General features: G+C 52.4%; 2 protein-coding genes across 5 annotated transcripts in view; both read right to left on the bottom strand.

The window, feature by feature from the left end:
- The window catches only part of Zbp1 (Z-DNA binding protein 1), an 11,494-nt gene extending 10,291 nt beyond the window's left edge, over nucleotides 1-1,203 (bottom strand). For all 4 annotated transcript variants that reach the window (XM_031372908.1, XM_031372907.1, XM_031372906.1 and 1 more), the window contains exon 1: nucleotides 1,011-1,203. In XM_031372908.1, coding sequence (XP_031228768.1) covers nucleotides 1,011-1,044 — 34 coding nt within the window. In that variant the 5' untranslated portion in view covers nucleotides 1,045-1,203. The remainder of the gene's footprint in view (nucleotides 1-1,010) is intronic.
- A 7,904-nt stretch (nucleotides 1,204-9,107) lies between these two features.
- The window catches only part of Pmepa1 (prostate transmembrane protein, androgen induced 1), a 48,763-nt gene continuing 42,816 nt past the window's right edge, over nucleotides 9,108-15,054 (bottom strand). The window contains exons 3-4 of the mRNA XM_031372910.1: nucleotides 10,877-10,927; nucleotides 9,108-10,643 (exon numbers count right to left, since the gene is read on the bottom strand). Of these exons, the coding sequence (XP_031228770.1) occupies nucleotides 10,122-10,643; nucleotides 10,877-10,927 (573 nt within the window). The 3' untranslated portion in view covers nucleotides 9,108-10,121. The remainder of the gene's footprint in view (nucleotides 10,644-10,876; nucleotides 10,928-15,054) is intronic.

Raw genomic sequence — 15,054 nt, forward strand, 5'->3', positions numbered from 1 at the left:
CCCGCCGCCATCCCTCCACCCCTGCTTAGCTACCCAGCCTCCTCTGTGCCTGACCCTGAGGGTCCCCTAAGTTGTACCTCATGCTCCTTTCAGCGTCTGTCTGCTTATCCATGTGCCTGCTTTTTACCTTTCTTTCCCCTCGTGACAGAGTCTAGCTCACGCTAGTCTGGAACTCACAGCAATCCTCCTGCTTCAGCCCCACCCCACCCCCACCTCGGTGCAGAGGCGTGTGTGTGTGTGTGTGTGTGTGTGTGTGTGTGTGTATTATAGGACTGAGCATCTATTCCTGGCTTGGTTTTGCCTTGCCTAGCAGAACCTTGGCTGGAGAGTATGCCCTGTATGAGCTCTCCCCCACTCCCTTCCCCCACTGGTCCCCAAGGACACACAAGCTAGAAGCCTTCTCCAAAGGGGGAACTTGAAGGACTGGTTGCAGGGTCTGAAAGTGGAACTTCAGGAGGCAGAAGGCGGGAGGCGATAAGGCTGGAAAGGTTAGAAGCATTAGGAAACCACAGGAGCCAGGTGACCTTACTTCCTGGTCTTTGCCTGGCTCTGAACCTGGCACCTGGCCTGGCCCCTCCCTGATATTTTGAGCAACCACTTCTAGTGTGTTGTGAGGTCTGAAATAAGAAGTGATTTTCAAAAGATGAAGAAAAGCAGTGAACTAAATCCTGCCCACAGCAGGGTAGCCTCACGAAGCCCAGAAGCCCCTAGACAGCAAGGGTTCAGCTAGGGCAGAAGAGATTGAACGTAAAATCAAAGTCGCATCTTCTTATCAAAGCAAAGTCCTCTCTTGAAATGACAGGTCAGAGCCCGAGGCCTGTCAAAGGCCTTGGTGACCTCATCTATAAGGTAAGATGACATGAAGGATGTGGGGCACAAGATCCCTGAAGCAAGCTGACTTCCCTGTGGTGACCTCAGAGTCCTGCTGCTGTCTGGGCCAAGGAAAGGGCTAGGAGCCTTAGAAACCCCAGCAGGAACCCAAGAGCGGTGAGGGGAGAGGTTTAGCTTACCTCCTGTGCTCAAGTCAGCAGGAGCCTCTGCCATGCTCACAGCAGCCTTGGGGCGCCTTTAGGGCAGGGGTTGGCAGATTCCGGCACTGTGGCCAGGCCTAGGGCTCTGAATCCACAGGATAGGATGGTTGCTTGGACCTGCAGACACCAGCTGCTACCACCCCGGAAACAAATACCCATCTGGCTCCATCCCCTCCCCCGCCAGCCAGCTTTCTGAGGAAAGAGAAAACGAAACTTTGTTGTAGTTCTCGAAAGAAAGAATGTTGAAATGGGGGTGGGGATGGGTGCGTGCAAGCTGGAATTGGATGAGTGTGTGACAGAGAAGAGAGGAGTCTTGGCCTCGGGTGGGACTGCCCACCTGGACCCCCACTGGGAGAGCAGGGTCTGAGGAGACCCTGTGATAGTCCCTGTGAGGAGGAAGATGGTAGTCTAGGAAAAGGTACCCACAGGGCAGGTGTAGTACTGTCTACCCACATAGCTTCTAGAAAAAGAGCCCCTCCCCTCACTTTCACAAATTTTCAGTGATCCAGGAACAGTCCAGACATCTCTCTGGTTCCATATTATGGAAGAGGGGACCGAGGGGACAGAGATGGCCTTACTCAGCCCACAATGTCCCTAAATCTGGATCCCAGCTACAGGGTGGGGGTGGGGTGTGTAGAGGGCATGATCTTGGGACCTCTCCACTTGTCTGGTGTACCGGTCACTGGTGCACAGGGCAAGACAGGAGCAATCAATGGAGAGTGAAGCGCCTGCCAGATGTCTGCAAAGCAAGCATCAGAGGGCGTGACCCCAGCCGGCTTCACCTTGCAGAGCCTGAAAAGGTCACAGGACAGGCCATGACCAGGAGGTCACAGGACAAGCCATGACCAGGCCAGGTCCACACAACTTGAGATGGGCCTGGGCATGGGAAAACTTTAATATTTCCAAGTGATTTTTAAGACTTCCAGGGAGGAAAACACAGTGCCTGCAAAACTAGCCAAGGAAAACAGAAACTGCACTGCTGTTGCCACCCAAAGTAAATAAGGTCGCTTTTAAATGAGCTCTCAGCTGGGCCTGTTGAGGGGCACTGCCCAGGTTCACTAGAGGTGCCATTTGGAGACTGACCACTAGGTGGCGCCTGCTCATCAGCCTCTTGCCCAGGGGGTCTTGCTTGGTCCCTGGCCAAGGTGGCTCCAGACTTGGCAGGGCTTCAGGACATGCCTGCCCTCCTCACTTCTTCAGCATCCTCCCCTCCCCTCTTCCTCTCCCCTCCCCTTCCCTCCCCTGTCCTTCCCTCCCCTGCCCTCCCCTCCCCTGCCCTCCCCTGCCCTTTTCTTCCTTACATTAGCTGACCTGGAAGGAGTCAGAACCTCCTAGGTCAGTGGTTCTCAACCATCCTAACTCTGCACATTGTGGTGATCCCCAACCATAGAAATGATTTTCATCAATACTTTATAACCATAATTTTGCTACTGTTATGAAACATAATGTAAAGATGTGTGCTTTCCAGTGGTCTTAGGAGACCCCGTGAAAATACCATTTGACCCCCAGAATACTCTATACATAAGAAAGAAATAAATGTTTAAAAATTAAAGATTTATTTATTTATTTTATGTGTATGAGTGCTCTATCTGCATGTACCCTGCATGCCAGAAGAGGGCATCAGATCCCATTATAGATGGTTGCGAGCCATCATGTGGTTGCTGGGAATTGAACTCAGGACCTCTGGAAGAACAGCCAGTGCTCTTAACCACTGAGCTATTTATCTGGCCCCAATAAATAAATTGTAAAAGTTTTTTTTTCCAAAAGGAAAGTGTTTTTAAAAAAAAAGAAAAAAAGAAAGAAAAGAATTCCAAGCTAATTTTCAACATTGGGCCTCCACAGCCGTGGATTAGATGGCACAGACGTCCTTTTTGTTGTTGTTATTGTTGTTGCTCTTGCTTGCAATGGTTGGCAGTCACCCTAGACTTGGAGCTGTCAGTCACCCAGGTTCTTTTTATCCTGTTGCTCTGCCATTTGTAGCCTGTGTGTGGGTTTGTTTGCCTTAAGTTTTAGAACAGTTGCTGGAATTCTACCTGTCATGTGTGTGCTCCTTCTCAGAGGAAGGAGTAAGGGATGGGGAGAAGGGAGGGAGCAGGTAGCTTCCGTTGTCAACTGAATACAGAGCTACCTGAGGGTGTCTCCATTGAGGGATTGCCCAGAGCTGATCGGCTGTGGACACACTAGGAGATAAATATGATTGATGACTGACTGGAGAGAATGCAGACCACCGTGGGCAGCACCACTCCTAGGCTGCTCGTCCTGGGCTGTCTATCAGAAAGCTGGGCGAGCATGGGCAGCTGGGTGAGCATGGGCAGCTGGGCGAGCGTGGGCAGCTGGGCGAGTGTGGGCAGCTGGGTGAGCGTGGGCAGCTGGGCGAGCGTGGGCAGCTGGGCGAGTGTGGGCTGGGCTCCTGCAAGGAGAATGAGCATCATTCCTCCAAGGTCTCTGCCGCAGGTTCTAATGCCACTTCTCTCTGTGATAGAGCTGTGAAGTGTAAGCTGAATAGCTGTGTGTGTGTGTGTGTGTGTGTGTGTGTGTTCCCTGTAGTACAGTAGCAGAACGAAATGAACACAGTAGAGATTCCCCTCTGAAGAACACATCTTGCAGGCTGCACAGACTTTCCACTAGAATCAGACAGAACTTAGTCTTACTCTTCTGTCCCCCATGGAGTGTTGGGGAAGGAGGTTGGTCTGTATCCCCATCACTGTGTACCCAGATAAAATTGGGCTTGCGCTACTTCAGGTCACAGTCATGTCGGCCAGAGACCGAGGTGCCACTTCAATTCCCTCTTCCTCAAAGAGAGAGCAGGACATGCCTCTCTATGTCTGGCGTTGAGACCTTCCCCTGCGCCACCCAGCGCCACCCAGCGCCTCTCACCCTCTTCTCTAGCAGATCCTGGATGGGGTCTGGTGAAGCTGCTTGCATCTGAGAGCCTCTGACAGTGTTCAAGGTTAACGGGGTGGAGTGGGGTGGGGGGTGGGGAGGTGGAGGAAGGGAAGAGGGTGCTTTCTCTTCCAGGTTAGGAAGGGTCTAGAGATATATAATGGCATGCCACGCTGGCCTCCTTTTATCCCGGAGAATGTTTTTCTGGGAACTATTAGAATTCTCCGCCCGAAGCAGGGGATAATTACATGTTACTGATCTCCAGTCTTCAGGTTTTGTGATCTCTCTTTTAAAAGAGATATATTTTTACCACATATTGTGTTGGCAAAACCCATCTCCTTCCCTCCCCATAGTCAGGACTGTGATGTAAGGCTCGGGGAGAGGGGAGGAGGCTGTGAGCTAGCTTTGGTCAGAGTGGCTGGTGACAATAAAGGTGTCTGTGGTCCCTACCTAGAGCAAAGAGGAAAGGTCATTTATGGCAGATGTGTTGGGATGACAAGCTTTTCCGAAGTCCTATGGAGGTGTAGGTCCTGCAAGGCAGAACAATCGGTGGGCCTCAGTGTGCCCCTTTGTCCACTGGGGCACATCTGGGCATCTCCCCTTGCTGGCCCTGGGCCTTGAAGAAAGCCTGTTGACACTGGGATCCCACAGTTTGTAACCAGGGACTGGCTGTGTCAGAGGTTCCTTTGGAGAGCTGAGCATGTGGCACAGGCCTCTTGTCCCTCTGTGTAACAAAGCCATCTTATCTGTCTGCCTGGTCACTTACCAAAGAGCTTAAACAACTGGCTTGTCAGCAGTGTGTGAGAGCAGTCCAGGGCAGGCAGCCTAGGCACTCGCCCAGGCCCTCAGAGAAACAATCTCCCAGAAAGTCATACAAGGTCTAGAGGAGGTCTCCCTTTGAGTTGTGAAAGGTGGCCTCTCTTGACTGCAGGGATAGCTATCAGCAGGGAGTGGTCCAGGGGACAGGGAAGGTTGCTATTGGTCAGCCAATGTAGAGAAGGGGTTTTTCCTATCCTCTCTCCATCAACATGTTTCAGAATTACTTTTCTGCCTTTCCCACATCCAGAAAACTACCCTGGGCTCAGCTCACACCTTATGTGAATTTTATAATTGCAACTTCGAGTTTTCTTAATTTATGTTTTTTTGTTTGTTTTGTTTTGAGCTGAGGTCTCACTGTTTTTCAGGCTGGTCTTGGACTTGCAGCAGATCTCTTGCCCCAGCCTTCAGCATGCTGGTATTACGATATGCGCAGCTGGACTTCACTGTGTCTGTGTGTGTCTGTGTGTACGTGGAATGTCCGGCATCTTTCTCTATAGTTCCCCACCTTACTTTTGAGTCATGGGCCATGGAACTCATAGATTTGGCCAGACTGGATGGCCTGCAAGCCTCAGGATTTCCAGGCTCTGACAACCCCAGCTCAGGAGTGCTGGAGTTGCAGATCCGAGCTGCCACACACGCCTGGCTTTCATGTGGGCATTAAGGATATGAACGTGGGTCCTAATGCTTGTGTGGCTGATACTTTACCACTGAACCTTCTCCCTAGCCCCAGATAGACTCTTAAAAGACAAGAAATATACTCAGTCAAAGCTGGCCATGGTCATACTTGGGAATGCTTACTGGGCAAGAGAGAATCCTTCACAATAAACTCTCTTCAAGTACAGCAAAGGCTCATGAAACTTTCATGACAGCTAAATGGAGTGGTTAATGAGTTTGACATGATGCTTGGGTTTCCGGATGGTTAGTTAAATATCTACTGTGGTGTTTTGTTTTGTTGTTTTTCTTCTTCTCCATAGTTTGAAGCTCAAACCCTTCCACTCCTTTCCCACCATCAGGACCCTCGGCTGTGCGCGCTCTGGGCACTTAGTCTGAAGTTGGGCACCCAGGAGGCACACAGCCAGCACACACACAGTCCTTGGCTGGGCTTGCTTCTGCCTTAGGGCTTGCGGCTCTCTCTGTGAATGATCCAGAGGTTCAAGGGTCACATGGTTATAAGGAACCACAAGCCAGAGTGCTAATAAGAGTGGCTGATGTGTGTGGGGACACAGATGAATTGTGGGAGTGACTCTGGAGAAGAATTGGCCCAGGAACCAGCTGGGGGCTGCAAGTGGCCCCCCAGTGCTCCCTACAAGTGGCCCCCAGTGCTCTCTACAAGTGGTGGGAGGGCAAGCTCTTTAGGCTCCTCGTAAGTTCTCTGAAATCCTTGGGCTCTGCCACCAGGAAACTTGCATTGAAGGTGGGCAGCCAAGTGGCCCTGGTCTAGCTGGCAGCTACAGCTGTCCCAAAAGAACTGAGACATCCCACAACCTTAGGGAACCCCGACCTGAGGCCAAATGGCAGCCACCCCTGGAGGCATCTACCTCTGTTTTGACTGAAGGTTTTAAAAACCCTGGGCCTTAAAGATGGCTCTGTACGAAGTAAACAGTGTCTGTACCCAGTGTGTGGGTGGTGGACGATAAAACCACTGGGGAGCTCTTTTAGGGGGGATCTGTGTGTCCCACCCCCAGCTTCCAAGAGCCTTATATTGAAGCCTAGCACCCAGGAGTAGGGCACCCGTGTACTGCTAGGACCACTGAGGACCAGGAGGGTGTGGTACACGGCACTCCTGGATGCAACTTACCACACAGGCCTCACTGGCGTCGATCTGAGGTTGGTCTTCACCTGCAAACAGCTTGCTTTCCCCTCTTCTGGGGTCAGGGGGCAACATCAAACCTCCTGCACCCAGCCTGTGTCTTGGAGTGGACTTCAGAAGGCCATCTAAGAGTGTCTTTTCGAAGAGCTTAGCTGAGCTTTTCTTCCGGAGATGAGGGGAACCCTGACTGTTTGGGAACTCGTTTAACCCCACCCTTCCTTTAGTAGAGCCACTTGTGGGAACAAGGGTTCCTTCTGACACCCCCAGCCCCAAGTGACCTCAAATAGCCACTGAACCATCTAGGGCCCCTCAGCAGTTCTCGCAGTGTCTTTACTGTCTTTACTCCACGTGCCCTGGGTTGTGGCTGAGGGTGGGGTGTACAGGAAAGGAGAGCTGCCCAGCCAAAAAAAAAATGGGGGGGAGAAAATTCACCCTCCAAAGAACTGTAAAATTTCTTGTGTATTGCGGCTTTTCAGAACACCAACACTGGCACACAGGTTAGAGATACACAGAGAATAGCTTCTTCAGGCCTGGGCACAGTCTCCCACAGTGGTGTGCTCCAGGCATGAAGAAATCCCAAGTGTTGACCAGGAACAGAAGGTGGGGGGATAGCTGCAAAGAAGGGGATCCCAGAGCCGAGCAGCAGTGCAGCCGGTCAGTGTGCTGGGGGACAGGTGACAGGTGACACAGGACTCTGTGGTGTGGTAGCATTTCCAGCTCTAAGTCCAGAGTGCAGATGAGAACATTTCTCTCATCATTACAATATTCTATGGTTCTGGAAGCTGAGGGACATGGAAGTCAGCCATGCATGTCACACAGTGACTAAGAACAGAGAGAGATTGGACAGAGAAGGCCTGGAATCTGCCTGGCTCTGACTCCTGTTACATGTGGCGTACGGGGTCACGTCTTAACTTTTTGCTAAGACAACAAACTTCTTTTGCAGCAGGCAAAGTCTTGCAGACCCCAGCTCTCCAAAGCTGGCTCACCACCCCAGGCCCTGTAAAGTCCTTCCGCTTTTACACAGCCTGGAACTCTGCAGGGGTCATGACCTCTCTGGAGCAAGGACTGGAGACGGCAATGTGGGCAGAGGGAGTCAAGAACTGTCACTTTCTCAGAACCTAATGGAGCAGTAGACTCCCCATTCTCCCACCCCAACCCCCAAGCCTACCAGGTCAGTTCCTCTCCAACCAGCCACTTCCCAGGACCGGCTTAACTTGCCATGGGGAGAGACAGTGTGGACCCAGCATCTAGAGAGTTTGGCCAGAGCCCAGGTCCCATAGCCAGCAGGGGCTGAGAGCCTGACACCATTGGTTTGCTCAGGATATGAGATACCCTGCCTTTGATAAGCCCTTCCCGTGGAGGTCCTACAACCCACATCTAAGGGACCCCACTTTTCAGTCCAGGGTTGTTACCTAAGGGAGTAGGTGTGCCCCTAGGCCCAGTGAGCCCAGCAAGCCCCTGCAACAAGCCGTTCAAAGAAGCAAGGACAGCCGGTTTGGCCCCAGAGGACAGTGGGCACCTTCAGTGTGGCTTTCAGCTGAAGCAGCATACACAAATGAGGTTTACTTGTCTAGATTCCCTGCCAGGATGGGAGCCACATGCAGTATTCCATAAGAAGGCTGCAGGGTCAGCTGGGGGTCTCTGCAAGCAGGGTACACGCATGTTGGGGGAAAGGAAATGGCGTGCACAGCTGAACTTCAGCAGTAGCCCTTGATGGACTGGCCCTAAGAGTGAGATCGAATGCCCCCGATCTGAGCCCAGAGGGAGATCTCTTCCTCAGAAAGGCATCAGAGACAGGGGACATCTCGGTGACAACAAACTGCTATTTTACAAACTGTATGTGTATAAACAGGCATGGTGGCCTGAACTCCAAAAGATTTTCAAGTAATAAAAAAGTGCTGTATACAGGTCACTGCCTCTTCTCTCGTTGACATGTTACCATTTTCTCCCCTGTGGCTGGGGAGGGGTGGGTTCACTCCAGGAATTCCAGCAGGAACCCTAAGAGATCTCACTACACAGCATCTCCTTTCTCATGTATGCACAGAAAGATGCGACAACAAGCCCTCTAGGTGTCCCAGCACACTACATACTAATTACATCCTGGGAAATGAGACCCCAGCCCCGCAAACATGTGCTCAGGCAGTCAAATGACCACATCAAATACAACTCTGTGTTGGACAGAAGGGGAGAGAAGGAAAGTTACACTAGGGGTCTTTCCTAACCCTTTTGGGCTTCCCGGGGGAACACTTGGGCTTGTCCCTTTCAATCTTGGGTTGACTGTTAATTGGCTTCTTGAAGTGAAAATCAATATTGAGGGGAATACGCGGTCTGAGGTCAAGCAGCCACCACCCTGGGCCTTTCCTGTATGTCAGCGTGGAACTGCGAACATCCCAGCCTTGGGACGCTGGAGTCTAACCCGCTTCTGCACAAAGCTAGCTGCTGTATCCCCTGGCACCAAATTCGGGGAGTTGCTTTGGCTTTGGGGACACACCTTGTGTCCAAACACTGAACCTTCATAGTTTTTGTGTTTTAAAGAGGAAGAAGAAGAAAAAAAACAACTAAGATTCCTTCGGTAACAGTTTATTTTCATATTGGGAAAGGCATCTGGGATTGGGTGCCTCTGTGGGGGGCGAGGGGGCCGTCCTGACGCAGCTGTCACCCAGAGGAACGACTCAGGTCCCCTTCGGCAGGGAATGTGTAACTGTTCACAGCCTGTCTGGACAGAAGCATCCAAGCTTGCAGGCGCATGGCCCTGGGCAGCCTGGCTTTCCTGCACAGTGGGGGTCCACTGAGACCCGGGGGTGGGGGGACACACCCCCGCTGCTCTGTTCAGACTGAAACTCAACATTTCTCCAAGTCTCAACACACTCTCTAGAAGTTTCCATCAAACAAGCACTGATATATTATATTAAAAAATAGTGCAAAATCTCAACATTTATATAAATAGCTCTAAACCCTTGCTTTGTAGGTTTTTTTTTTCTTTACAAGGTAATACACACGTTCGGAGTTGGCACTCAAAAAATTGCCATTTTTTTTTCTCTTCTAGTTCAGAAAACAACTTTTTTTTTTGAATAGGCCTCTTCTAATACAAAAATACTCCTGCTCTCCCACATACAGAGTTCTCTTATTTTATATATATTTATATATATAATATTGCAGATCTTAAACAAAGGTTTTGTGCAAATATGTCTTTAAAGTTAAGTAAAACCATCATAAACAAAGGAAATGAAGCATTCGCGCACAGAGCTCAACTAACAACAGTGAAGAAAAGACTAACAGAGCACTTTCTCCTTTGCCTTCAAGAGCGGCTCAACAAAGAAACACGACAGCTTTTTCTTTTTTCTTTTTGCAAGCTTTCTGAGCTTCTGCATTCAGACCACACAGAACATGTAAATATTTATACACAGACAGGAGAACTACCACAGGCCACACGGCCCGCCCGGATGTCCCCTGACTTCCTCTCTCTTCTCTCTTAAGAAGTGCGGAGTGTTTTGTTTTGTTTTGTTTTTTTTGTGTGTGTGTGTGTGTGTTTGTTTGTTTTTTTGCGGTTTTGCCTACAGGTGCCCTGGCCCCCACTCCTAGAGGGGGTGACCTTTCTGTTTCTCCTTCTCCTTGTTTTCCAGTGGGGCAATGTGAGGGTGATGGAGCCGGGTCCCCTCTAGCAGGGAGGATGGCCCGTTACTTTGCTGGTGCTGGAAGGAGGAGCCAGGGTGGTGACCGATGACCTCACTGTAGGTGGGAGGCGGCCCCTCCATGCGCCCACCGCTGCTGTAGCAGGTGGTACTGATGCCCGAGTTACTGCTGGGGGGACAGGGGCCTCCCAGCATGGTGCTGTCTATAAGGTCACTGTCGAAGATGGTCCGGTTGGGCGGTGCGCGTACAGATTCCCGGTTCAGCTCCAGCTGCTGCTCGGGGTCCCGTAGCTGGAGGGTGCAGGGGCCCTGGTAGGGTGGGGGCTCCTCCCCGTCAGACAGTGAGATGGTGGGTGGCAGGGCAATTTCGTGCTGCAGGTAGGGGTAGGTGGGCTGGAAACGGCTCCGCTGGACGAAGGGGGGCACAGCGAGGCGGTCAGTGGGCCGAGGCGGGGCATAGACCTGCGGCTGGAGGGGGGTAGAGCAGGTTAGGGAGGGAGGCAGACTGAGACTGGATCCCCCAGATTCAGAGACTGAGTTGTGTGGGGCTCAGGAGGGGTTGCCCCAGGTAAATCCCCAAAAGCCCCTAGAAACAAGGCTGGCTGCAGATGGTGCTGCAGGGGCCTCATGGAGTCAGGGAGTGCCTGGACAAGGCCCATCCATCTATTGGGGGGGAGAGGAGGCTCGAGGCTTGGTCTTACCTCTGGCATTCCGCCTGACACCGTACTCTCTGAGGGCCAGAGGCATCCTTCCTGTAGGATGGAAAGGGACACAGAGTCAAGAGTGGACAGAGCTGGTGACACAAGATGCTGCCTGTCCTAGATTTGAGCTTGTCATCCTGGAGTGAAGACTTGGGCGCACGCATTTCTCATCCTCCAACCTTACCTTATCTGTGTGGCCAAAGGCCACACTGGCACTGTCGGCCCCTCGAGCAGCAGGGGCTGTCATTAGGCTTCTGTGGGGCACCCCCACTCAAAGCCTGCAGACAGCTTACCTGGGCATTAGAGCTGGTCTTTACTTGGCTTATTAGGAAGCCCAGCCTGGCCTGCCTGCCTCCCGTCGCTTCCAGAACTGCTTGCTCCCTGCATGACCGTGCCCAAAATGCTTAACTTTGACCTCACAGGTTCAGCGTCTGGACATGTAGACACATACGCTTGGCCAGAGAAGTTAATGGATTTAATGTCGACTGTCACAATCCAGCTGACCCTCAGGGGACATCAGGAATTAACAGGTACCTCCGCACACAGAGACCAGGTCTGACATGTCTCAACATGCTAAGCCTGTGTCCCAGGCCTTTGGATTGGCCACTCTAGGGTGGGCCCAGTTCTCCGTTGATGTTCAGTGCACCGGTCCCTACAGACTCTGCAATTTAGACTCTCTCACATCTTTATTAATGACAAGCAGATATGGAATCGTTTGTGTGGTGGCTTTCGCTCACGAGGCTCATGTCCTCAGCAGTGGGGTTCCCAGGAAGGGAGCAAATTCTCCCAGTAGCTCTGAGCTGTCCCGAATAGGTCTAGTGTAACCGCCAGCCTGCGGAAAAGCTGTCTTAATCTTGGCTTTATGGTGCTTTATCTTCAGAAATAATACTCTCAAACTCTCAGGGCCTACAATGTGGTCAAGTAAACATCCCATTACCGCAATCCAGATGAAAACACATCCTTCCACCACTTCTAAACTACACTGGGCTGCCAGCACTGTGAGCTGCAGAGGACTGCAGTTCACCCAGTGGCCACTAGGCGGTTCTGGGGCTTGCACTTGCAGGTGGAGGTTGTTTCTCTGATACAGTGAATGGACCTGGCTGCCCTAAAAATTTACAAGCCAGACACACAGGTGTCTCCTGGGGTCTGCATCCCACTGACTGGAGCCTCCCTCCCTCAGATCTCCCCCATACACAGCCACTCAGTCTACCTTGCTTGGGCACCTCTGCCTGCTGTATGAAGACCTGAGCTGCCCTCTGTCCTGCCTCGCAGACATCTGGTATACACTTAGGCGTGGCTTCTGCCGGAGGAGCCAGCAAGCCGCAAGGAGGCTCCGAGAGGCCTCATATGCTGCACCCGAGGGCTCGGCCTCTGCTCTGGCTTGCCCCTTCCCACAGGGCCTACTCCTTCCTACCCACATCCTCTCCCAAATCTGCTTAGATTCTTTCGATGCCAGCCCCATCCATCCACTGCTAGCCCAGCCAACCTCACAGTGATGAACTGTGACCTGGAAGTGTAAGCTGAAATAACCCCTTCCTCACCCACGCTGCCTTTGGTCACGAGGTTTTATCACAGCCCACAGACAAGCAACCTAGAACACCAGCCCTTCCCCCTTCCTACACACAGCCTCCTCTCTGCTCATAATACCCGGTCTACACGGCTCACTCTCCCTGAAAAGCTGCAGTCGGGCCAGGAGGGACTACCATATCCCCTGTGCCTACAGTCTAGTGTGGTTCACAGCACATGCTTAAGTTACAGCAATTGATTATCACTCAACCATCTCTTGGTACTCCCTAACCCTGGGGCTTCAGGCATGCTGAGGGGAGGCGAAAGGCTCGGTCCAATCCTGTGGTCAATGCGGCCAGCCCTGGTCAGCAGTGAGGGCAGCCTCTCCCTCCCTTCTTCTAGAACCATGTTCCTTGCCCTATGATGGCTTTGAGGCTCCTTCCAATGCCTTCCACACTGTCTGGGGTGCTGGTTCCTGGTGTGCGATCACTTCTCAATTAGGATACCTGAGTTCACCACGACTTCTCCACAGCCTCTCCCTCTGGACCTCCCCCCAAAGCAGGAGTCTGCCAGCCATTTCTACAAAGGGTCAGAATAAAAGTTTCTGTATGCATGAACTATCAAAGAATAACTAAAAACATTATACTGGGCGGGAGGGAGACTCCTTACCGTCTCTGTTTTGTTAAATCCTAATAGCTCACAAACACCAAAGGCATGGTTGTGTGCCAATAAAACTTTATTTACAAACCCAGGCATATAGCTCTTGGGCCAGGCCAGTTTGCTGAGGTCTGATGATGCTCCCCAGGTGCAAGCTACCTGAGGACTGTGAGCTACCTGCTGGGAAAATCTCTTTAATCAGCTTCCAGACATGGCTCTGACTGTCCCCTCAACCCCACAGTGACAATCGTTCGTTCCCTTCCTGTGGACAAGGGGTCACCATCCAATTCTGCAAAGCAAACCTCTGGCAGGTGGGAAGCTGGGACCTACCCTGCCCCAGGGTGAGAAAGGTCTGGATCCCTCTGAGGCTGCCTATGGATGCACGCCTGGCCTTCTGCTCTGGCTAACCCCTGCATCTGGTTTTACTGGAGTTTTTTTCTACCTCGGAATGAGGACTGGTGGTAGGCAGTGCTTCCGAGGAGAGCAGGCGACCTAGGCCAAGGTTGATCAGAATATAAAGCATGGCTTCATCTCAGACCCTAGCTGAGCTCCTGGTCTGAGGTGACCTCACTGATAAACCATACTCGCCAGGGTGATGCAGGCCGTGTGGAGGTAGGAACCGACTGTCTTAATGCACACTTGAAGTCGGTGGATCCTGAGGAGTGGGCTTGTGGGTCCTGCCCTGCACCTGACCCTCATGTTGATCACCATTCTTACTGTTTATCATGTGGAAAAAGCACCTCAAAGGGATTGAGAGGTGGAGGTTGGGGGCGGGGGGAGGAGTTGGCCAGCGTGAAACAGTAGGGGACGGTGAAGCTGAGACCTGGCTTCGACCAGACAGGCCCACCTGCTCCTCCTGTAGCAGGTCTGAGGAGAGGTGATCTTTCCGTAAGGGAGGTGTGTGGAGATGGGTCTGTGGCCTACTCACATTGTAGAAGGGGAGCCCCCACCCCAGTTGCCAGAGACATCCAAGAGGTAAGGCGCTGGGTAGGCCGGGGGGGGGGAGGGCGAGCCTAGTATGGCACACTGAGCGCAGGCAGACACATCTGTATCTAGGTCTCTCTGGGAAGTCCCAAGGCTTGGAGACACTTCAGATGCTGTCGGAAAGAGAGGGAGTCCCAGGGGAACTGTCACCTTCTGTTCCAGGTCTCCCCTGGGTCCCTTGTTTATCCAGCCAGGTGGTACTGGGGAGGCAGTGAAGGAGCCGCTCTCTTTGAGGCCCAGTGTTTGGGGAGGGGGGCCCAGTTCTTGTCTGTCACAGCAGCTGAGCTGAGTTCAGGTGTCCATACAGAACGAGCTGTACTCTCTGCCATCTGCACCCAGAGCATCCATTCTCACACCCTACCCTCTTGACTAGCCACACCCCATGGTGGGCTATAGGGTCTTCATTAGCTCCATCACTAGCCTTAGGAGAGTGCCCCACCCATCTCGGAGCCCTAGTTACTCCTCTGTGAGGGAGTGAGCCCCGGACGTCATTCACAGCTGGTGCTGTGTGAAGAACATTTGCCAGGCAGCTGGCAGTACCTATTGCTAGGTAACAGAGATAACAGATGAGCCAGGTGAGCCAGGGCATGGCAGGCAGGATTCCTGTACAGCAGGTGCCGGCTTTGCCCTCGGGCTGTGTCCTGGGCCTCAGTCAGGAGTCCCAGTGTCTCTGTCAGGGCTCTTGCTCTGCTGAACTGGTGACGCACTGAAACTGGTCCTGACGCAAGCAGAGATGCCCAAACCTGCCAGAAACAGCCCTGCTTCTCGGGCCACGGCCAGTTCTGTCTTGGCTTAGCCCTTAGACTCTAGGTGCCTCTGCCAGCCCGGAACACCTCCAAAACTGGGGCACTGTGCCCAGCATGGCTCAGCTCATCCCATCCTCCCTACACCTGCTGAACCATCTTGGAGATGGGGCTGTATATGTGCCAGCTTCCTCCCATCTTTGGCTTCCTATCTAGCCACACAGACTATGCCTCTCTTCATGCCACTGTTGCTGGCTGTGAACACCTGAGGGCAGGACAGAGCTTCCC

Source organism: Mastomys coucha, unplaced genomic scaffold (genome assembly GCF_008632895.1).
Source record: "Mastomys coucha isolate ucsf_1 unplaced genomic scaffold, UCSF_Mcou_1 pScaffold15, whole genome shotgun sequence".
Classification (NCBI taxonomy): Eukaryota; Metazoa; Chordata; class Mammalia; order Rodentia; family Muridae; genus Mastomys; species Mastomys coucha.